The following is a 25,767-nucleotide window of genomic DNA, read 5'->3' as shown; positions in this document are numbered from 1 at the left end:
ACTTTTCAGTTGGCCAACATTTCTAAAAATCCCTTTTTTGTATCAGCCTTAAGTAATATTCTAATTTTGTGACACACGGAATTTTGGATTTTCATTTGTTGCCGCTTCAAATCATCACAATTAAATGAAATAAACATTTGAATGCATCAGTCTGTGTGCAATGAATAAATATAATGTACATGTTACACCTTTTGAATGCAATTACTGAAATAAATCAAGTTTTTCTAAATATTCTAATTTACTGGCTTTTACCTGTATATGCATTGGTTCTCGGGTGATGCGCTATTGAAATCCAAAAAAACACTTTTTTTCACCACTTTTATTGGCCCATAACTGCATGTGACAATGTAAGAAAAATATAATCTGTTTTAATTTACAGTATAAAGGTTAATCTTTCTTGGGATATAAAACTATTTTTCTTTATGTAACTTTTTATTTTGGACCCAACTTTGAGTTATTTCACCACTCATTGATATTGAAAATCCTTTACATTGTAGCTCAGCTCTGTGTCTTATAATCTTTTGTTGTTTATTAGTTTTTCACTAGTTATATAAAAAATATCAAATATTTCTTAGTTTCAGGATAGAATGTTGACTTTCTTTGTCCTAGAAGTTAAATAATAAAGTGTCCAGCAGAGGAGATACCAGGAAAGGAAACTTTATTTACATTGAGTTTTGAAACTGATTTTTTTTTAACTAACTGAAAGTAAAAAATAAATCAAACACTTTACATCATCTCTGTTTGTTGTTAAATAATGTGTTTTTGTCTTTGTTATACAGTACAGGACAATCTCAGCCTCTGACTGAGAACTCTTCATTATCTCACCATGTGTGAGGTTTATTTATTACATCGATCAGTTCTTTTACATTTTTTAAGGTAATCTTTCAGTTCCTTTGATGGGTTTAATTACATTTTTCTGTTATAATTACTGTTTCATTTACCCATGATCACTTACAATTAAATTCCGATTAAGTTACGAGCATTTATTCCTATTCCAATTAAATTACAATTTTTTTTTCATCCTCAGAAAGTCAATTAGAATTATAAATTAGTAAAGTTCAATAAAAATGAATCACAATTACTGAGCCTGAAATAAATAACCAAATAAAAGTGAACTTTCCTCTTGTGTTAGCTTTCTATTAGCATCTCTGTTGATAAAAGGTTCTAAATCAGCTGTAAAATACACTAAAAACAAATATATATCACATAACTATGTAATGAAAATATAGACTAATCTTTTTTTTGTCAGTGTACCCCTCAATTTGTTTATTTTTTAAATGGTAAAATGTGGGAAAGCTTGATATAAAATACATTTTAATAATCAATAACTATATTTATGAGTTGTAACATGGTTCCACAGTCTTGCGTTAATTTATAATTGACAATTTTAATAGAATTTTCATGGCACTAGCAATTACAAAGTCAATTATCTTAACTCAATTACAATTTAATTACGCTTACAAAAGCAACAGATATTTCAATTACAATTATACCATACATTTTCAAACATGTAAAACCACACACACGCACACACAAAAAACAATTAATGAAAAAAATAACTCTGGCACTTCCGGTCCTAAGCCCGAATTACAGAAAAGGGGGGGTGGGGGGTGGGGGTTTATGGTGCAGAAAAAGTCACATCATCACCACAACCAATAGGGTCCACACTCTTGTGGTCATTAATTCTATTTCAAAGGTCCAGGTTATTTTTCACCCATCTCCATTTGTTCTATTAACACCAACAACGTAGTATTTGAGGTTTATTTTCCCAAACTCACCTGTTTCCTGGAGTTTTAGCCTCTGAAAAGTCACTTTAATGACTCTTCTAAAAACAGGCTGTTTTTGGGACCTTCATGCATATACATGAGTGGGCGTATCTGTAGGAGAGGGTGATCACCATAGTGATTTTCTTTTGCTATCCACACACTTGTTATTGTTTTCAGCTAAAAAAAACTGCACATTACAGTAAAACACATGGATATTTAAGCAGCTATTGTGATTGTGAGTCCAACAAACGCTGCTCCACGGTGTGCGTTTATCACATCAGCAGCAGAGTCAGTCAGATGTTCCAGATGTTTCAAACACTCACCAGAGCTGCTACATCACTTTCTTGTCATCCTCACCTTTTATAACCACAGAAATAGTCCATTTAAGGTGATAGTCCATTGTTTTGTTCAACCGCTGCGTCTCATTGAGTCACAAACATGTCAGATCATGTCAAAGGCGATACAAGGCGGTATAACGTCTACTAAAAGTGGAACTGACTGTGAGCGCTCCCACTGTGCTTCGGATTATCTATAAACATGTATATACTGTATGTTTTTCCACTTCTCATCTAAGGGGTGCTGCCTTAGTGGTGACCCACAGTTCTCTCCGCTCCTATCCTCCCATGTCACATGTGATTGTCTTCATGTTTCTTGGACGGGAATGTAACTGAAATGCAAATTTCCCTTTGTGGGAAGAATAAAGAATCCCTCATCTATACTAGACTATCTATGTACTGGATTATCTATATACTGAACGTAGATATATTATCTGTGGATAAAGGGACTAGTGGTTCTAATCTCACTGGTCCATCACTGTGGGATGTTGATCATTCCCTTATATTAACTCTAACTGCTCCCTCCCTGAACTTTTTCCTCTGAATGAGGCTAAATGAATGTTTATCACTGTAGTAAAACCATTATAAAGTGATTTTTTTTAAAATACTTCCCCTTTAAAAGTTTGTCCTGATGGTGGCGCTAGAGAACAGGTCAAGGTTTCACCGTCAGAGGCTTATTTATGTATTCAACAAATAAACAACGTGCCTGACACACAAACTTGGTCAACAATTTTCTGAAAATCATTTTCTGGGGTCAGATTGAGCCAGAGGGTAAAATGTGATATTTGGGATAATCACACGTTTTCACTGGGAGATTGTTTTTGACTGTGAAGCACATCATGTTGTTTTGTGCATGAAATGAACAAAATAAATAAAGTTTGATTCAATCAATAACAATCAGAGTCTCTGCTTTATTATTCCAAGCTTTTACAAAACATGAGGGAATGATTTTCAGCGTGTGTTGGGTTTGTTTAAGGCCAGTTCAAAGATGATAGAACAAACATTATGAAGATCCTTCAGTGACTGAAAACAAATGTTGACCAACGTAAAGTGCATTAACACCCAGAACAATTAATACAGTCTGCAAACTACTTTCCATCCTCGAGTCCAATTATTGATATGAGGAGAAATGTGTGATGTTGGGAGAGGAAAATATCTCACCTACGATTATGTGTTCTTTAGTTTGATCAAACCTTTTTTATTTTGGTTCTTAAAGTTTGAATATCTCTCCTCTCATACATTCTAAGGCACGGAGTAGAATGGGGCGATCCCACCCACCTACTGCTGCGACTGAGGCTAATGGTGCGTGGCTAACAGAGGCTAGCGGCGAGTGGCTGCTCCGACACCTCAGTGTTGACCTGTGCAGCGACGCTGGCAGGTGTGACGTTCAGGTGGATGTCGTACTGTTGGTCCAGGCCCAGGTAACTGTCACTCATCAGGTAGAGGGTGTAGATACACCTGGAAACAGAAAGCAGTACACGCAGTGCAAGGTTCACATGTGTATGTAATGACCAGCTTTACTCTGTTCCATCTCTCAGGTGGACCTGTGGAGGAAGCATGTCTAACTAGTGTTTATATGAAATATGATTTATTCATTTATTGTGTCTTAAAGGGATCCTCCTCTGTTTTTACAAATATGGCCTAAAACCTTTGAAATGTCTTAACAAAACGCATTATTTTGCACCATTTTGTTTTATTAACTTTTAAAACTAAAACTACCCTTTGTGCCGCCATGTTGAAATGACATCATTGATGACGTGGTTAGGCCTTTGTTAACCCATTGTGTTCTATTGGAATGAAGACTGAAAAAGCTGCTAATGTATCCTGTATGCTTCACATTATAAAACGCAATAGGCTAACGGGCTAACCACGTCATTAATCACCTGATTTGAAGATGGCGGCGCACAGGTCGTAAAAGGGTAAACTAGTCCCTTTTTTAAAAGTTAACAAAACGAATATGGTGCAAAATAATGTGTTTTGTTAGGCATAGATCTACTAATAAGAACATTTCAAAGGTTTTAGGCCACATTTGTAAAAACAGTGGAAGATCCCTTTAAGACAGTCAATATCCTTATATTCAATAGGCCTTTAATTATACTGTATGTGCTTATAATAAATGTCCATATATTAAATATATCCTCAGTCAGGTCACTTTTTTGAGGCCTATTTTCTGGAACAAGGACAGAAAGTTGCAAACATCTGATTTTGACAAAAGTGCAAAATTTTCAAAAAATGTATGAATAAAAGGTCTTTTTTCTCTCCTAATACTAAACTTAACATACATTAAACAACAAAATACATATCACAATTAAATCAAATAAGCTCATACCTTAGATCCCTTAATGATGAACCAATCAATAATCTTGTACGTAATTGCTTTACTGTGTCTGTGACTGTGTCTGTGACTGTGTCTGTGACTGTGACTGTGTCTGTGTCTGTGTCTGTGACTGTGTCTGTGACTGTGTCTGTGACTGTGTCTGTGTCTGTGTCTGTGTCTGTGTCTGTGACTGTGTCTGTGACTGTGTCTGTGACTGTGTCGAACAACTACAGAGTGACGTGACTTTATTTTAACACTAGTCTGACCTCAGCAGTGAGTGCACAGCTGTGTGATTGAGCATCGTTGTATTAGAAAACCTCAAACCACATTTTAATGTAAAACATTTTGGATGAATAATTACTGCTCGTGCTCCAAAGGGACGTTTTAATAAAGAAGAATGAGAAGAAGGCGGAGTCCCAGAGTTTGTCCAATCAGGTGCCAAAACTCACAAACACTCACTAACAATCAAAGAAAACTGAAAAATAAACTAAGTTCCTACTATTTCCTCACTGACTGCCCACCTGCTGTGTGTGTGTGTGTGTGTGTGTGTATTCATCTTACTTCCCAGTGTGTTCTGGAGTGTAGAAGGCCACAGACACGACGGTGCGGTTCCGTACATATCCGACACGTTTGACTGCCAGCAGCTCTCTGCGCTCCACTTCACCTACGATGAGGAACCAGCCCTCGTCCTTGGCCTTAGGGAACCTGGGAGCCTGAGCCTTACTGTCCTGTTTCCTCTGGAACCACACACACAGACACACACAGATCAGTGCTTGTGGAACACACAGGAGATGATGTTAGCTTCTCTGCCAGCTTTCGGTGGAGGCCTGGTCGTCGTCCTGGTACTGACCTTCTGCTGACCCTGGTTGATGCGTCTCAGGGACACCTGCAGCACGTACTCCTGGTCAGCGTGCACGTCTAACCAGCTGCTCTTGTCCCTGAGCTTGGCTCCAGCTGCAGGTAGGGGGCGCTCCGTCTGCTCCTGGCTCTCCTCCCACCAGCCCTTCACACTCATCTGCACCTCCAGGACTGGGAGGTGGCTGAGAAAGAACCAGGCCTAGGGTGGGGACACAAAGCACTGATGCTGAAATGTGGGTGGAGTCACAGCACATGGGTTAAATGGTTAATAACTTTAGTCCTTTAGTGCAAACTGCACAGAATACGATTAAAGGCCAACTTGAACAGAGGGTGGGTGTCTTTGAGCCTTTAACATGGTAGACCACAGTGTCTTCCTGTCTAAGCTTTCTCAGTATAATCTGTCTATGGAGACATTGCAATGGACACAATCATATCTCTCAAATCAGATGCAATGTGTGAGGGTAAATAATGTCTTGTCCTCACTGAAGCCCTGCACAACTGGGATCCCACAAGGAGCAATTCTGGGACCCTTGTTGTTCAACATCTACACCAATGATTTCTGGCTGTGTGCACAGACATAGACATCATCATGTACACAGACGATGCGGTCATCTGCGTACATGAGAGGGATATGGAGCAAGTAGCGACTAAATTGTCCTCAGCCATGAACAAAATAAGTAACTGGCTTAAATATGTTTGCTGGACACAAAATATTTAAAAAAATACAGTTGGAATGTATTTCACCAGGTCCAATAAAACTAAAGATATGCTTAAAATCTATGTTAATGGACAAAAAATTAACATCGTGAGAGATAAAATATGTAGGTGTCCATTTGGACCAAACTCTGCGCTTTAAAAAGCATATTAAAAGAATTCCATTAAATATAATATCTTCACAGACACATTAGGAATAGTTTGACAACTGAAGCATCTTTCATGTACTTTAATGCCATGATCTCTCCACACATCACTTACTGTTTGTCCTGTTGGTCTCAGGCCAATGAAACCACTCAGATCGGTCTATAATCAGGCGTTAAAAGTGCTCGGCAGAAAACCCTTCGCTATCATCACTGCAATAATCTCAGTAGATATAAAATATTAAGTTTGGATAATCTAATTCGATATACAAATCTAAGAACCCGGTTCAAAATAATACTGCTCCACCCCAATGTAAAAAATTCATAAAACTCTACTGTGAACAAACGACCCAAACATCTCGCTCTCACAGAAACTATGCCATTCTGAAAAGATCCTCTACCTTTTCATATAAAACCATTAAACAATCAACTCTCTGACAGTCTGAAACTGATCGGAATCATTTCGCTCAAAACTTAAAGAAATATACCCTCGATAACCAGCTGTGTCAGCATCAGCACACAAACATTTTACAAATGTAATATTGTAGCAAACGCTTTTTATTACGTTGTACAGATTTTAGGCTGTGATGGTCTCTTGAAAATAAAGCATCTAATTATTTGAAACGATTACTGTTCAGCTAATATTGCATGTATTTGTTATTACTACTGACAGTTATTTGTAAAGTAATGTTTTAATACTGTGTGCACCTGCCCGGGGACTGCAGATGGAAATTAGCCTGAGCTAAATCTGGTACAAAGTATCTTTTTGTAAGATTAATGTATTTTCTACATTGTCCCTGTCAAATCAACTAATAAACTAAACTCTACCTAAAACAAAGAAGAAGAAGTATCAGTACTGTGATATACAGGGCCATGGTGACATACAGTAGAATGCTCTAAACTAAACTAAACAGCTGTAGATGTCTAATGATGTATAATTATAGCTACTGAATATAATTAATTAGGTTTGATTAGCTTTATGTGACCTATAAATGTAATATGTACATTGAATGATAAATGACTGTAAATGTATATTAACTAGGGATGTAATGATTCACTCAACTCCCGATACGATTCGATTCACGATACTGGGTTCACGATACGATTCTCTCATGATTTATTTTACAAAATGGGACTGTAGACAAATACTGTATTATTTTCCTTTTATATTTCATTGTCAAAAGAATCCCTTGATAAACTATTCAAAACAATGCAATTTAACTAAAAATAAATCTTGAATGAAATAAATAAAGGAATAATACAAATGAAAATGAAGCCTATTAATTTAAATTCTGGTTCTATAATAAACAATGCAAAACTGCATAATGGTTCTTTTTCTTTTTAAAAGTGCAACTGAAAATGTATTTTGTCCCTTAACAATTGGACTTTAAAAAAAAAAAAAACGTGATTACACTGATTTACGTCATATTTGCATATTTGTTTGGACCAGCAGAGGGCGCTGATAACACAGTGGTCGGTTGGCATGCAGAAATTCTTGCAGTGAAGAAGAGAAGCTGTGCTAGCAGACAGAGCTAATAGAAAAACGTGACTTTTACAGATATTCAAGTAATATTACAGATATTCTTTCGGTGCTAAAGGGGCAATGAATCATTTATTAACATATTTAAGAGTAGAAGGCGGCCAGAAAGAAAGTATTAGCAGACTCCGCCTGCCGCCTACACTTGTGGATATCGATATCAACCGTGATACCTATGAATCGATTTTTAACTGCCTTACGATTAATTGTTACATCCCTAATATTAACATATTGTAAGTGTATATTGCTATATAACCAATCATCTGATGTTAAAAGACATGTTGAAGGATTTGTTAATTGGAACTATAGGTCCGACTGTATGAATGTTGTTTTTGTTTTAGTTGTTGTTTGTGTTGCTTTGTTGTGTGATGTGTTGAATGTAATTGTATACTGCACTAAAAACACCGTTGTATTGGGTGTGGACTCCAAGGGAAGGGCAGCAATGGCTCCAGCCAAAGCTAATGGAGATGAAATAAAAAGTCATGTTTGAAAAACAGCCGGAGCTTTTCTATGATCTGATCAGGTTGGTGGTGATGACTACACAGCATGAACAGTGACAAAAGTAAGTCATTCTTCTACATCATTGGCATGTCAAATGCTAACAATTATAATAGAAGGTTCATCTGTCCACTTGACTGCTCTGTAAACCTGTTTTCTGTATGATTTAAATATTCTCATTCCCTGTTTAAAAAGAGCGACTTCACGTGTGACGCAGCAGGTCAGAGCATGCCCACTGCTTTCTCTATTTATGTCACTAACATACATGTTTAATTATTCATTTACTGACATGTTGACGTTCCACAGTCTGTTTAATATATTCAATAAACGTGCGTGTAACATGTTTGGTTTTCCAAGTCGTCTACATATAAATTCTTAGTGAAAAAGTTCAGTGTGAGTCAGACAGTACCGTGACTCCACCATCAGACCCTAAACAACCCTTAAACTCTAAACTTCAAAAATAAGATGACTGTTTTTTGTAAAACATATACATTTTAAGAAAAAAGGTTTTTTTTTTAATATAATGACATCTTGTTTTTCTTGCTATTGTTTTGTTAAAACATATGGAATAAAACTAAAGAACAATCCAAACATTTTTTTTTAAACAACTGAATATTTTAATTAAGGCCAAATTTGAAATAGAATTAGAATTTTTCTGTAAATTATATTCAGTCACACCCTTTTAGTGAAAAAACACTCAATATATGCAAGAAAATCCTTCTATTGCGTTAATAAATGTGTGCATCTAGGGCTCCACCTACCCCCACGTCACTGACATGGACAATAATCCACGTTATATAACTCAAACTATCCTAATGATGGCCCCGCCCCCTCCTGATCTCCAATCACATCGTTTATTGTGCTGAGGGCGAGAGGGAGGGACTTCGAACGCCGCTTTTTAGGGTGTCAGACACAAACACTGCAGCACATCTAATGTTTTAATTAGAGAAGCTGACACAGAGGGGGGTCATGACGGGGGGGAGGTCATGGTCTTTGTAATGGACACTCTGATTGGTTGAAGCTCCAGGCTTGTGGTGGAACCTGGACACTGTGGTCATGGCAGTAATTAACACTTCTGCAGTTCCATTGGTGTGTGAATGAGTTGATATTGTAAAGCGCTTTAGGAAAACTTCAGCGTAGGCATAAAAAAAAGAAAACGCAGTATAAATGAAGTTTATTTACTGTTTGCTACATGTGGAGCTCTCAGAGCAGGTGGTGAGTATTCACTACTGTCATACATCTCACATTTATATTCTCTATCAGTGCAACATATTTATTAATAATACTCTTACCTGTGCAACGTGACTTGATTGAAACTCTTGGCCGACAATAGAAGCAAATACGTTTTCTTTCCCCCCACAGACGGCGATGAGCTCAGGAAGACTTTCAATTGGCCCTCGGCTCTTCTTCGCTGCCCATTTTCTACACAAAGATCAGAGCAAAGTATAAAGATCATGATCCAACAGACATCATGCAGCCTGACCAGGAACGACTGCTAATGATTCTTGTTCCTGTGATGCCATTTATACACAGATGGAACCAACTTCCTGCCTGTTGTCATATATATACGTAGCCTATAAATGGCTAAATGACTTCAATCAGTAAATGGATATGAAATGTACTTTTGCTGATTTGATCCTTTATTGGTTTTAATAAACACTTTATATAAGATAAGATATCTGCCTTTGAGCATTAAAAAGGACTGAGGGTGATTCCATGTCGTTTCATTTTCAGCTTTCAATATCTCAAAAATACATCACATAGGAAACTGAAATGTGGGTATAATAATAGTTACACTCTCAGAATATAGTTGGGGTCCAAATTAAAGAAAAATTATTTTATATCCCAAGAAAGAGTAACCTTTATACTATAAGTTAAAACATTCCCACATGCAGTTATAGATCAATGAAAATAGTAAAAACCCAAGAACCAAAGCATATATGTGACTAATCATTAATGATGTGAACAGTCTACTGTATGTACATAGATCAGAGCTGATTAAATTACAGGGAGCTGAGGTATATGCTAAGTTGTTTACTGAAGGACCAAACATGTCCATCTGTCATGTCCATCAGATAGGATGTATAGCACATATTTTTCTATATTCTCAGAGAGTAGGTGGAGCTGTATCACTATATCAAATTTCAGTTTCTTATGTGATGTCGTTCCTGACATATTGGAAACTGAAAATGTAAAAATATTTTAAAAATTTTTGATCTGATGAAACTAAACATTTACAGTGTGACTATTGAATAATTAAGGAACAATTAGTAATGATTTCAGAATTATGTGGGATGTCCTGAAAATGTGTTGAAGCTGGAGTCAAATGACAAGAAACATGAAACTAATCCCAGGATAAAAAGTTAGCTTGGACCTTTTAAACTGAGTGGATCACAGCTTCATGTTTCATACTGTACCTGAACAAGTAGAGGTGATGCTGTTGAAAGTGAGGCAGCGTCAGGAATGCTGAGTCATCTAACCAGCGACCTTGGACGATCATCTGAACCAGGTTACAGATGCTGATGGCTGTGACCAGCCAGCCTTCATTAGCAGCTACATCCAGCATGGCCTGAAACCAAGAGGGCAGTGTGAATAGAGGACCACTTTGTCTGTCCCCTACGTTGGAGACATTTAGGTCATGGTTGTTAAACCTGGTTGGGAGTTCGACTCCCATTGGTTTCGTTGCATGCTTCTAATGAAAACCCACTTATAAATAAATAGTGTTTTCAATCGCTGATCCAATGTGTTTTAGTATGAAGCCATTCCACAGCTTCCATTGAGGCTCCTCATGTGGTTCACTGTGGATTACTGAGTGTTAGCAGCACATTACAAAGAACCCAAGGGAGGAGCATTTGGACATTAGTCAAAGATGAACTAATTCCTAGGTTCCCACATAGGGGTATGGGTACCCCCAGGGTAAATATATATCTACCTCAAGTGTGTAGTCTACATTTTCAGTGAAATGGATTCAAACTTTTGAGACTTTAGGTTGGTTCTTCTTCTGTTGCACAATTCTTCTTCACAATGTAAATGATGAAGCAACACTTTACCCAGCAGTTCATGTTTGGTACTGCAGCAAAAATGAAGCAGAATGCGTCCGCCCGCCTGATTTTATCATGAATTTATAAACAACGCTTCAATGCAAACCTCTGTAGTCAACATTATCAATTATGTTACTAATCGTTTTTGCATTATTGTATATGTTACCCGGGGTTTCCACTGGATACGTCTCCGCTGCGCCACGGCACCAATCCGGTTTTTCACCGCTGTCCGCTAAATCCGAACGGTTGCGTTTTGAGTGCGCCGCGGTGCGCTCCGGTTGAACGACTGTGACGTCACGAGACAGAGCAGTTCTCACGATATTTATATAATCGCGCGAGAACGCAGTTAAATGTATGTGTTATAAACGCAACAATAAACAGAAAAACAGGTCAGTGTTGCTAACGAAGGAGAACAAGAATTGTTTGACTCTGGATTTGTCATAGCCACATTTTTTATCAACATTCAACAGAGAAGAGATAAAACTGCACCATTAAAACATGAACTAAATCAAAGTTGCTGCAGTTTACAGTGAGTTACAGTATGAGAGGAATCAATATAGTGGATGTGAATTTGTTTTTACACATTATGATGTTTTTGGTGATGTATTTACTTTAAATATAATCTGAAGTGTTTTATTTTGAAAAGTAACCCGATATTTTATTGCGGAGTACGTGCTTAATTTCCAGTTTAGCTTCATTTGCTCTGAGCTGATTGATGCGTCGTGCTCCGGTGTCCGCCAGAAATAGAAGCCCTGCGTACATCTGGCGGAGGGCACCGGACTACCACATCTGGGAAGGAGCAGACACACACTGCAGCGGACCCGGTGGAAATTAACACATAGAAGAAAGTGGAAACCTATCAGCTCCGGTGACACGGCAGTGACGTAATGCATTGATTGGCGCAAATCTCAAGACGGTCTATATATTGTATATACCCCCCCTGACAACAATCTCAAAATCCACCTATGGTCAGGAGCCTCCATGCATTGCCACAAATTACACATGGGCTACCATAAGACTACCTTCTCGAGGTGACAGTGAAATAATCTTATTTCAAAAGAGTAAATATGATTAGAGCTAGCAAAACATGCTGTCAAGACTTTGATGCCCTTTAACATCACATACTTGTGTGAAAGTGGATTTTCAGAGTTGCAGAGTTCTGTGCATCCTGTCAACCTAACCCTTCTCATTAAAGATGTAGTGAGTTGTATGTCACAGTTTCAGGATGATGAAAAAGATTTTTCTCACTGAAAATGCCAGTAGGTTAATCAAATAAATAAATCGAGTGATGAGATGTTTTATTGTGTCCCTACAGATTGTTATTAATGTTTTATTATATATTATTCCTAAACAGGATAGGTAAATGTCACTGTAGGGCCACAGTGTCAATGACATTACATTATTGTGTTTTCTAAGTGTGCTGGAGTAAGAGGTACATGGAGTGTCCTACAATGTTCCAGTAGGACATTCTGCGACAATTTAGGATACTTTGGGACACTCAAATTGTCCCAGAGTGTCGTAAATTGTCCCACATTGTCCCAGAGTGTCTTAAATTGTCCTACATTGTCCCAGAGTGTCGTAAATTGTCCTACATTGTCCCAGAGTGTTCTAAATTGTCCCACATTGTCCTAAATTGTCCCAGAGTGTCCTAAATTGTCCTACATTGTCCCAGTGTTCTAAATTGTCCCACATTGTCCCAGAGTGTCCTAAATTATCCTACATTGTCCTAAATTGTCCTACATTGTCCCAGAGTGTCGTAAATTGTCCCAGAGTGTCTTAAATTGTCCCACATTGTCCCAGAGTGTTCTAAATTGTCCCACATTGTCCCAGAGTGTTCTAAATTGTCCCACAGTATCCTAAATTGTCCTACATTGTCCCAGAGTGTTCTAAATTGTCCTACATTGTCCCAGAGTGTTCTAAATTGTCCCACAGTATCCTAAATTGTCCTACATTGTCCCAGAGTGTCTTAAATTGTCCCAGAGTGTCCTAAATTGTAGATCCATAGAAATGGAGATAAACATCTAACATTGCAACTAGTCAAAACTATGTTATGGATATGTGGTCTTGGAATTGGCACATGTCAAAATTGAATTGTCGATATCTGGAAAAAACTTTGAATGGAAGTCAATGGGACATTTTGACTGGTTGTAATGAACTTTCAGACATCTACAACAGCGATTTCCACTAGTGAGAACGTAATTGTTAATATCTACAATTAATAGTGTAACTAGTGAAAACAGAATTGTTGATATCAATGATTAAAAGTGCAATAGATTAAGATTACATTGTGGCTATGTGGACTTGGAATTACATGTCAAAATGTAATTATAAATACTGTATCTATAATTACAAGTAGCGCAACTTATCAAATGTTAAAACGGCTTGCCGTACACGTACGCCCATGACAATTTGTGTACCCCACTTTGTGGAGCATCCGAGCTGGACTGGGTTGGGGAGGTTGAAATAACCCAATTACAACCTTAGTTAAACTGTATCAAAGCTTTTATCACCTCAGTGCACACAGCCTAAATAATAATAATAACAACTTTAATTTGTAAAGCACTTTTCATTTAGAAATCTCAAAGTGCTACAGAGACAAGGGCAGAGAGAAAAAGCTAATAATTCAACAGATAAAAGCAATAATAAAACTGACAGCGAATAAAATCAATACAATTACATTTGTCAGAAAGCTTTTGTAAAAAGACCTTGTTTAAAAACATGAATAGTCTGTGGGGCCCTGAAGCGGGCAGGGAGGGTGTTCCACAGCCTCGGAGCAGCAGAGCAAAATGCCCGGTCACCTAAAGAAGCTGTGTGTGTAAACAGAAGAGGACCAGTCACATACGTTCTCTGCATAGTAAACTACAAGCACATGGTATACACGTGCACATGGTATACACGTGCACACGACCTGTGGATAATGGCTAACAGAAGCTCAGACAAGCTTTGAAGAGAAAGTCAATCTGCACGCGTTGCATATCGCTCCGAGCAGTGTTTTATAACCACGCCTGCACAGGCACACGCGTGTACCATGAACACACAACGGGTGAGACATGTAACACTGTGGCACGTTGAAGCTATTACTGCAGTGCTTTAATCTTTGAGAGAGAGACAATATAAGTATAAGGAAAAAGTTTGGTGACAGTGTGTTGTAGAAGGCTACTGTGTTTATTTTCATTGTATAATGGAGGGATTGGGAGGGCATCACCAGATGACTATAAGAAACTAAGAATATTTTTTTTAACAATTTGAGCCAATTTTTGCTTATTTTTTACTTTTTTTCTGCAACTACACCAAACTTATATATCTATATATCTAAACCTATTTTCATCACTTTTTCTTGTCATATTTTTGCTCCTTTTAATGCATTTTTGCTACATTACTCATACTCCATTAAATTTCAATGCCTTTTCTGCACATTTTTTCACCACTTTTCCACCCATTATTGTCACTTTTAACCTTTATTCATGATTATTTTTGCCAATTTAACCACATTCATTTTCTCATGCCCATTATTTGCCACTTTAAATTAATTGTTCCAATCATGACACTTTGAACCCTTTTTACCACTTTTCTGTCTGTTTTTACTACTTTTAACCAATTTATGTATTTTTTAAATCCAATTTCATCACCTTTTCACCCTCTTTGGTCAATTTGACTCCTGATTAAAACAATGATTTACATCTTTAAGATGACTATATGCAAATAATAATAAACCTCCTGGATAACAGTGGATATTACTCATATGAATAAATAAATGTGGTTTTCACAGATTCATTGAACAATGGACCATCATTTTTGCTGACTTTATGGATGGACCCCAAAAATCTCTCCCCTTTATTCCCCCTTATAGATGACCCTGTCTCTACATGACTGTTCTTCAATGTTCATGCCTGTGTTCAATCACCTTCAGCGACAGTGGGACCTTCATTTTGGGGGTCGCGGGCTGGGAAAAGGTTGAGAACCTCTAGTATATAGTATTGTATCCTCATATACTGTTTTAAGTGTGTAAAGATTGTTTTAAGTGTGATCAATTTTACACAGAAACACATTTCCATCCATCAGTCGACAGGTCAGAGGTTATTCTCTCTTAAAATAAACCAATCAGAACCAGAGGTGCATTATTCAGTAATATGACGAACAGTTTTACTCCAAGTCATCAGACACATAAACAGAGCCATGAAAAAGCATTAACGGCCCTTGAATTTGTTCTTGTTTTGTTACATTACAATCATTTGTTTTCTGTGATAGACCAACACAACGTCACATAAATGGGAAGTCAAAGGAAAATGAAATAATAAAAATAAAACCTGAGTAGCTCTATTTTTTGACACTGCACATCAACCCCACTGTGAGGTACGGTGGTGGCAGCATCATGCTGTAGTGGCTGCATCGCTTCACACGCTACACTCGTCGTCACATAGTAAAAACGTACCTGACAGACTCGGATGGCGTTGTCCAGCACCGTCTTGGTGTCGGTGGTGTAGTCGCTGCAGGGCACGGGGGCATGGCTGAAGTGGGCCTGCAGCAGCAGATGAGTTTTAGTGTGGGCACTGTCAAAGGAGTGAGGGTTGACCTGCAGGGGGAGCTGCTGAGCCAGCTGGCTGTTGAGCTGGTCCTCGTTGTGTCTGACGGGAAGCTCGGCGTATTCCTCAGCATCCTAAAATATATCACAATAGATTAGATTCAAATAGAATACAGTAACTTCAGGACTATAAAGGGCACTGCTTTATTGGCCACATCGTAACATAGGCCACACCCTATTGGCTGATGAGGGTGCCCTTCAGCTTACGGCCATACCACCCTGAAAACGCCTGATCTTGTCTGATCTTGGAAGCTAAGCAGGGTCGGGCCTGGTTGGGTGGTGGCCTAGTGGCTAAGGAAGCTGGGCGAGCGTCGAAGGGTTGCCGGTTAGAATCTCACCTGGGCAATCACTGTGTTGATCAAGTCCCCAACTGCTCCCCAGGCAAAAAAATGGCTGCCCAGTGGGTTAAATGCAGAGCACAAATAAAGGCGAAATGACTCGGCCAATCAGAACGGCCTGGTGTTCTCTTGTGTTTTTCTATGTATTCTGATCAGTTTCAACATGAAATCACATCCTCACTACTCCACGTCTACATATCAGTCCATTTACAGCTTTTTATGGTCACTTTTTACTGGATCCACTGATACACACCTCCGTCTGCTCCTCGTGCACCATCGCCTCAGCAGTGATCATGTGGATCAGACTCAGAGTCAGAATACGGACACTATCGCTTCTGAACAAATGTAACGTGCTGATTTGGCAACTTTATGCTGTTTGTTGTTTCTTTCAATCAATACCTGGCTGATCTTTACTTTATCTGGAGTGTTTCAGCGCTCTCTCTCTCTGTGTGTGTGTGTGTCAGATACGTCAGCTGTCAGCCTCTGTCCTGTGTGTGATCTCTCCTGATAAACGTAATGCAGTGATTTGACACTTGATGCTGTTTATTATTAACTATTAAAAACTGTCTGAGATATCTTACATTTTAAACCTTATTGTACTTTTTATTCGCTCTCATAAATCCGTACAATCCAGCATCGCTCCACGTACTTCAATTTATTACCGGTATTTGATTTTTATTTAAACAATCAGAAATCTTATTTTATATATAAATTAAAACAAATATTCAGCAGTAGTATGACGTCTGCTGTCACTCCATGATCAGACACTGTCCTGCACACAGACCATGACGCCTCCGTCCTGTTATTAAACCTGTGAGACCATCACTTTCCTACATTATCCAAAGCTCGTTTCTAAGCGTTCAGTTCACCATGATGTTCAGTGGCTGTTACAGTTCATTTCATTCTGCTGTCACTAATATTCTGCCTCCAGACACCAGCTTTCACTGGACACGTGTGTGACTGATTGAAAAATCCACACAGAGCGCACCGCCGCATAGGCCACACCCTCAACTTTAGATGGAAAAAATAGCGTCTCATCCTCCACAAAATACTGTAATTTGACATTTGACACACTATTACATAACAAATTATGAATGTGACATGAACCAAACAAAATGTGTGAAATTCAAAAGGAAAGACGAAACAAAAACAGAACAAAAAAGTGAAAATGAAAATAGGTCGTCACTGTATTAGATAAAGTTAGACAGAACAATAGATCTGTAGAATCTAATTACTGCTGAGGTAATCCTCTGAAGTCTCATCTACTAATTTATAAACCCAATAGATCTATTTCCTTTTTGTTAACTTATAAGTTAGGAGCAGTTATTTACCTTTACTTTTATTTTATTTGATCCTGCTATTTCTATGTTCTTGCACTGAAACAATACGATGGTTTATAAATGTACAGGACTATACAATATAGATCACTTTAAAGCATAAATCATTCAGTTCTGGAGAGTTAGATCCAGGATAGAGGTCAATTACATTTTTCAAATACAATTACGTCTTCAATTATCCATGTTCAATTATAGCTCAATAATGATATCCAGTTTCAATTAAAATTCCAACTATTATTTTCCCCCTGAAACTCAATTAAAATTAGATTCTCAATTACTAAATTTCAATTTCAATTAATCACAATTACTAAGTCTGAAATAAATAGCCCTATAAACTGTGGTCTTATGTTAGCTTTCTGTTAGCATCTCTTATGATAAGTCTGTTTTGACCAATGTTTTAAATTGGCTGTAAAATATGCTAAAAATATTATCGATAAGTTTTTTTATCTCTTGGTTAACTTGATAGACTTCCTTATCCATGAAAACATTGGTATTAAATTATATTTTTGGTGTGATCTGAGCCTTTTCTCTTTCAGTATATCTCTCGATTTAAATGTTTTAATGATAAGTAGTGGGGAAATGTAAAATTAAACACATTTTAATAATTGTTAACTACATATGTGTGTAAGATATAGAACTGGAACATGTTTCCCCAGGTTTGTGTTTAAATAAATTGTTAATGACAGTTTTTGTAGAATTTCCATGACCATTGCAATTATAAAGTCAATTATCCTGAACTCAATTATAATTCAATTAAGATTACAACAGCACCAGATGTTTCACATACAATTATGTCATAATTGTAATTAATTATCAAATATGCGATTACAATTATAATCGACCCCAACCCTGTGTTTTCATTGAAACTTTTAATTTGAGCTAAAGAGCCTGTGATAACCCCAATAGGAGTTAGGTTTGATGCTCTAGGAAGAAAATGAGAGAACGAGAAAATGAGAAAAAGACAGAATGAGAGAATGAGACAATGACAGAATGAAAGAATGAGAAAATGAGAGAATGAGAGAATGAGAAAATGAGAAAATGAGAGAATGAGTGAATGAGAAAATGAGAAGATGAGAAAATGACAGAATGAGAGAATGAGACAATGACAGAATGAAAGAATGAGAAAATGAGAAAATGAGAGAATGAGTGAATGAGAAAATGAGAAGATGAGAAAATGACAGAATGAGAGAATGAGACAATGACAGAATGAAAGAATGACAAAATGAGACAATGACAGAATGAAAGAATGAAAGAATGAAGAAATGATAGAATGAGAAAATGAGAGAATGAAAGAATGAGAAAATGAGAGTCTCACCGTGAGGACAGAGAGCAGCTCATGGAGGGGAAGCTCAGCTCTCAGACGCTCTTTAAACATGCGTACTGTCTGATGCTTCAAGTAGTAGTAGGAGGAGATACGTCCGTAGGTCAAAGGCTCAATGGTTCGATCATCCTAGAGGGAAGCAAAGCCAACAATGACTGGGATATATTGTAAATACTATAGACCACGGGCCAAAAACGGGCATTTAGAACAGTGGTTCTCAACCTTTAGAACATTGAAAAAGAGTCATGTGGAGACAGGACCATCTATAAGGGGGAATAAAGGGGAGAGATTTTTTGGGTCCATCCTTAAAGTCAGTAAAATGATGGTCCATTGTTCTATGAATCTGTGATAACCACATTTATTTATTTATTCATCTGAATAATATCCACTGTTGTCCAGGAAGTTGATTATTATTTGTGTCATAGCATATATTCATCCTTAAGATAGAAATGCTTGTTTTAATCAGAAATAAAATGGGTTGTAAGTGACCAAAAATGGTGGAAAAAGTGGTGAAATGGAATGAATTTTTAAATCCACAGAAATTTGTTAAAAGTTGCAAATTACAGTGGTCAAATATAGACAGAAAAGGTGGTAAAAAGGGTTCAAAGTGTCAATGGTGGCTTAGTGGCAGACTAAAGTAGGAACAATTATTTTAAACTGGGAAATAAAAGGCATGACAAATCAGGAATGTGGTTGAATTGGTAAAAATAAGCATGAAATATGGTGAAAAAAGATTAAAAGTGACAAGAATGGAAAAGACAAATGTGTATAAAATGTATTGAAATGTGATGGAGAAGTGGCAGAAACAGGAGTAATGCAGCAAAAATGCATTAAAAGGAACAAAAACATGGCAATAAAAAGTGATGAAAATAGGTTAAAAAGTGGCAAATTTGGTGTAGTTGCAGAAAAAGGGTAAAAATAAGCAAGAATTGGTTTTATTGTTAAAAAAAACTCATCTTATTTTCTTAAAGACATCTGGTGACCTCCCAGTGTCTCGCGACCCCAAGGTTGAGAACCCCTGCTTTACAGCATCAAATTTGGCCCGCTCGAAAAAGTTAAATTAATAGAAAAAACTTGAAACATTTTTTAAATGATAAACTTGTTGAGTTGCAGATATCTCAGTGCCTCCAAATACAAACATTCTGTTAAAACCCACAATATTTGCAGATCTTAGTTTTCCAGTTCTTATATCACATGAGGTCCGTCATTTTTAATCACAAATTGTAGAAAGAACTCTCAATTTTTCCAAAATCTGGCAAATTTTCTTCAAAATATTTCTCCAAAATCGAGGAGTTTAAGTGAAAACTGATATGCGGGTACTCAGAAACGTTATCATTTATACTGTACATCATTTATATGTGAAAGTGCAAACCAGGGCACATTAATGTTGAATTTTCTCTTTTTCCTCCCTAAAATGTGTGGTCCATTGAAGCTCAAACTGGTCTGTATTTGGCCCCTGAACTAAAATGAGTTTGACACCCCAGCAAACACACATGATTTCCCATCCCCACAATTCCTGCCTGTCATCTCTGGAGAAGAAAGTCGCAGGTGCCGGAAAGTAAAAACAGGGGGCGTGGTACATCAAAGCAATCAGCAGATGCCTGTGAGGAAGACTGACATTTGGCAGTTGAAACATGTCAAGAGATCAAAATGATTTCCTGAAAAAAGTTGTCTGAATAAAAGTAACCGTAACTTATTATTTCAAAACAAAGAAGACAAAATTAACTTGCTGGAATTATTATATTCATCCAACTTTGGATTTTAGTTGACGTTTGACAAAACTAGTTTTAGTCGTCCTGCCTTTATCTACTTTTAGTTTAATCTAGTTTTCTGAAGCAGAAAGAGTTAAAAACTATTATAAAACATATCTGCATTTTAGTTCAGGGGCCAAATATTGAGCAGTGTATCTTAAGTGGGCTGTAGATTTTAGACAGGAAAATGAGTCATTTAATCATTATTCTGCTGTAGTTTGCATTTCCACGTATAAATAAATGATAAAATATGCACAACATTGATAATATCAAACCAATAATTTTGAGGCAAATTATTATGTAATTTGGGGATTTTGTGGAATAATTTGAAGAAACATGCGCAAAAAAATCGAGGGTTCTTAAAACAATTTGACTTCTATCATGTGATATAAGTGTGGGGAAAATATTGTGGAGTTTCATTAAAGTTGTACAATTATTTGGAAATATCTAGCTGAGACATTTTAATTTGGACAAAAATTCATGGTTTCTCTGACTTTTTGGTTTTCTGAATCAGATGCTCTAAAGGGCCAGAATTGTTTTTTTTTTTCTTTGTCGGCACATGCTATCAAAGGTAACGCTGCAAGAAGTGCAGGATTTGACCCCAGTGAGCATTAGCATATGAAACACACAGACACACACACAGACACACACACAGACACACCTCTTTGATCTCCATGCAATAGGAGCACTCCAGCTCCCTCAGGCTTTTCTCCACCAGGCTGGACAGAAATTTGTTGATGGACTTGTGGCTAACATCTTCCAGGTTGTAATAACTAAAAAAAAAAAACGAAAAAATATTAAACATTGTTAGGCATTTATTTAAAAACAAATTTGAATATTCCAGTGAACACATACATACATTTCACATCTGTATTTGTTCATAATTTAAAAATACATTTTAAATACAGTACAACAAAACCTGTTTGTTCCTCTTTTTCAGAAACTGGGATGTATAAAACCAAAACAACAAAGATAGTTCAACACTTTCTCAAGGAGACATTCTAATAGTTTAAAGGTGTTTCCCTTTGACAGGAACTACCTGTGCTTCTTGTCAGTCAATCCTGTTCACAATATATTTATTCTTATCCATAAAGGAGACCTATTTTGTTCACATCCTTTTAAATTTGATGTATTTAATTCACTATCCATTCCGTTATTTTGGGAGGTTCAGGGTTCGTTCATCTTCTCTTGATGTTTTTCTTTGCTGCAGTTATTATTATTATGAATAATTGTTTTATTCAAATTCCCCATGAGGGTCATCTCTTCCTGAGAAAAAAGTTTTGAGGTGATTGGACAACTTTCTGTTAATATTTCCTCCATTATTTTGTGGAAATGCAGATATGCATGTCTGTTTGAATGTATTTCAGTTTAAACAAATGTATAAAAAGAGACTCCTAAGGCATTATGAACATGGTTTAGAGTGTGATTTGTTTTCATATTTTGGTGCTGAGAGTAGGTATGTAAGTCTTTCAAATTGTTAATGTATTATTTATTCATTATTTTTTGAATAATGCTGTAATATCATCTTAGTGTAAACTTGGCAGACCAATTGTTTAATATTTGTGATTGAGTCCTGCTTCTTGGACAGGGAATGTAATGAAGTTAAATATTCCTTGTGAAAAAATTGTGATCTTTACCATGACAGAAGGAAAATAAATGAAATGAAATAAATCATAACAAAATGTTTTCAACCCCAAACACTCCCAGAACACATGGCAATGATTTCCTGAATAACGCCAGCATTTAACACTTTTCTCTGTATGATGTGTTTTTAACTTGGGTGTGATAAAAAATAATAATAATTTCCATGCAAACTCCCAACACATATGTGAGTTAGTGCTTAGCTCTGCCATTCTTCTGTTATTATTTCAGAAGTTCTTTCTTTTTTAGACATGATTTTTAATATCATTTAACGGCTAACTGCACAGGAACAGCCCATTGACACATCCATACATGTTACTGGTAGCAGTTAGCAATAGAGAGAAAACATCAGCTGGACCAATGACAGACATGACATCGGACTGATAAAATCACCATTGATTGGTCAGGATTTTAACTTGTTCTATTTAACAAAAACAGCTGGAACATCTGTAAATGAACAGCGTTGGGCTGGCAGCACAGAATTACTCATCGTTCCTCGTGTGTAATGATTTGATTTGAGCTGCAGCTTCTTAGCACGAGGGAGAGTGGTTGAATAATTTCCGTGCTCTGAAGTTAGATGAGCAGGTTCTTGTCTAAGTGTAATATTTACGAGTTATCTGAACATGGTTATGTGACAGAAACAGAAAATAAACACAAATGGTTCCCAAAATCATGCCTGGTGCTCAAAGAGTCGCCTGATGTAAAGTTTGTCACGTCTCAAACTCAAGGCCCGGGGGCCAAATCCGGCCCTTTAGAGCAGGAATGGGCAACCGTTATCACAGTAGGGCCACATTATCAACATTCATGCCAGTGTTAAAGGGCCCATGCTATGCTAAATGGACTTTTCTGTGCTTCAAACATCATAAAAGTGCTATTTGGGCTTCATACACATGCTCAAAGTGTTTTTTTCATTGATTCCCACTTTGATGACTACTTTGACGGGGCACTGAGCTGGAGAAGCCGCGCCTCCAGGAAGCTCTTTGTTGTGATTGACATGTAAACAGACACGCCCATGAAGGTGAGTCCATATTTGGCCCCTGAACTAAAGTGAGTTTGACACCCCTGGTTTATATCATTAGCTGAACTGACACAAGGTCTTGTACCCCAATGGAGAACATCATAGTGCAGTGTCTGTTCAACACAAAGCCAACACTTGTAAAGGGAATTTTGACTGAAAACTCAAACATTGCATTATTTAAATATTAAAATTGGTAGCCTGATTAACTTTGACAGTAAAATGAACAAACATGGTTTCTTACAGTATTTAGAAAACAAACAATGGATTCCATACTCAGCCCTACTGAATACTGAATAACAGTTGCCATATGAGGCTTAGGCATCATCTAACCACAGACGTCTTCCTCACAACCTCCATTTATCAATCTTTGTGTACACTGTGGGAATGTCATATAGCACATGGTTTCTTTAAAGAAGCACAAAACACATGCAACATCCCACAAAGAGAAAGAAAAGTGTCATAATTCATAAAAGCAACTACTGTAAGTGAGTTTATTGCGGAACATGTATGATGTGCAGAATCTTTACGTATTAAATTCGGAAACTGAAACTTGAAATATGCTGAAATTTAGGAGCTCCGAGTGTTTTTAAATTGTATTTTTATGTTTTTTTGTTGGTTTTAAGAGCAAATGTATGTCTTTTTTTCTTTTTTTTGCAGTTCTCTTTTATATTTTATAATTGTTTTTGCATCATTTTGTCTGTATTTTTCTGTCATTTTGTGTATTTGCCTTGGGAGCTGTACTAAATCAAACCGAGGGCCTCATGTGGCCCCCGAGCCGTCAGTTGCCCATGTCTGTACTCGGCTGTCAATCGAGTTTCTGATCAAAACAAATCAAATAAGAGTGTATCTGTTTGCTGTGTATGAGTTCAAAGACTTGTGGTGACTCTGCTTGACTCTGTCTAGCAGTAATAGTAGCAACACTGGGCTAATTAAGAAATGTAACAAAACGCTGCAGCTATCAGCACTTCTTTCTTCAAATAATTATTCCCCTAAAAGTAATATTTAAAAAGGGGGAAAAAGGAAAACTGTGAAAACATTTTTTAAATGGAAAACCAGCTGACCATCAACTATATAACTACAACTATATAAATCAAATCTATTTACCATTTAAACATTTAAAAAAAACTTATAAATTACTAAATGTTGTCCCTCGTCTGTGCTTATCATGCCTTCAACCAATTTCACCTAAAATTAATCACATTACTAATAAAATACTGCTGCACATACGTAAAAGTTTAAGGTCCACTATAAATTTTAAAAGCACGAATGAGGTCCTGTGTCCTCCGTACAGCCGCCACAGGCTGCGCTATGCACATCAAAAGCGTTTCATTTACCAATGCAATGCTGTAGAAAAACTTAGTACCACACACTTTCTCAGGGGTGAACAGCAGTGTTCACCTGGTCCAAGACAGAGCAGAAGCAGCGCTGTGGCCCATGTGCATCTATGTGCAATGGGTGAACCTATAGGCTCCTGCTCTGACGGTTTGTACGGTTATATAGTATTCCATGGAAGGAAAACCAAAGAAGTGATGTGTAATAATGGCTTCGTGAAAATCATTTTATTTTGTTTATTTTGCTTTAATAATCTGTTTTGATCTGTTCTGAACATGTGTCTGTTTATCTTAAATGACAGCTGAGGTTTGTTTAATCATTTACTTTCAGTCTCTGCACCACAAATCCACTCAGATTATCATACACAAGCTCAGACCTGATGTTAGATCTGATCGTAGCGTACGCTCACGTCACAATTGATAAATACCGAAGCTTGCGTGAATATGGTCGAATGCATGTTGAAACAGATCTGAATATAGGAAAGACTGATAAATGAGGTCTATTATGTGTGCCAATATCTTTGTTTAAATCAACGCTAGCCAGTAAATAATTTGAGCTTTAGTGTAATGCTTTAAGCATTGCTCAGCTCGCTACCAAAGGGAATGTAACTGCTGAACAACATGAATGTACTGCTCTGTGACAATGAATTGGATAATAACAGGAAGGCGGTCATAATGTAATGGCTGCTCAGGGTGTAACCACTGCTTTGATGAACACGTTCAGCACAGCTCATGTGAACACATTGTTTTTATTGTCTCAATGGGTCCAAAGAGAAGCTGAACCTTCAACCACAGCCACAAGAGTGAATACCAATCACTTCATTAACAGGTGGGGGAGGAATATTAGCCAAGCACCAGGTTGCAACTGAGCACATAATAAAAGTGAACCAGAAAGCTCACTATCACATATCACCCACTCATTGTGATGCATTAAAACAAATGATGATGATTGAAGTCATTCACTGGTTAGTGGGAGAGCAGAGCCTCATTTAAAGGCAGGGAGCAGCCGTTAAGTAGTGAAACGGTCATTTAATGTACGTTTAATGCCAACCATCCCTTTTCTCCACACTAACAAAGCATTTTTATCACCCCACATATTTCACCAGCCAGTGGCTGGGCTTTTTTAATGTAAAACAACACTATAAGCATCATCATCATTAGGCTCCTCTGGGCACAGGAACACAGCATGCATGTCACCCATGGGAATACTGAGGGTGTGTGTGTGTGCGTGTGTGTGTG

The 25,767-nt window shown here is 37.2% G+C and overlaps 1 protein-coding gene across 2 annotated transcripts in view; it reads right to left on the bottom strand.

Annotated features, from left to right (window-relative positions):
- Positions 1-2,130: 2,130 nt before the first annotated feature.
- Positions 2,131-25,767, bottom strand: part of ascc3 (activating signal cointegrator 1 complex subunit 3) — a 370,966-nt gene continuing 347,329 nt past the window's right edge. For both annotated transcript variants that reach the window (XM_028470288.1, XM_028470287.1), the window contains exons 35-42: positions 21,200-21,311; positions 18,782-18,916; positions 15,642-15,866; positions 10,586-10,737; positions 9,461-9,590; positions 5,269-5,475; positions 4,980-5,155; positions 2,131-3,559 (exon numbers count right to left, since the gene is read on the bottom strand). In XM_028470288.1, coding sequence (XP_028326089.1) covers positions 3,412-3,559; positions 4,980-5,155; positions 5,269-5,475; positions 9,461-9,590; positions 10,586-10,737; positions 15,642-15,866; positions 18,782-18,916; positions 21,200-21,311 — 1,285 coding nt within the window. In that variant the 3' untranslated portion in view covers positions 2,131-3,411. The remainder of the gene's footprint in view (positions 3,560-4,979; positions 5,156-5,268; positions 5,476-9,460; positions 9,591-10,585; positions 10,738-15,641; positions 15,867-18,781; positions 18,917-21,199; positions 21,312-25,767) is intronic.

This window comes from Gouania willdenowi, chromosome 16 (genome assembly GCF_900634775.1).
Source record: "Gouania willdenowi chromosome 16, fGouWil2.1, whole genome shotgun sequence".
NCBI lineage: Eukaryota > Metazoa > Chordata > Actinopteri > Blenniiformes > Gobiesocidae > Gouania > Gouania willdenowi.
The sequence above is the reverse complement of the archived record's forward strand: the minus strand, read 5'-3'. Positions and strand labels throughout refer to the sequence as shown.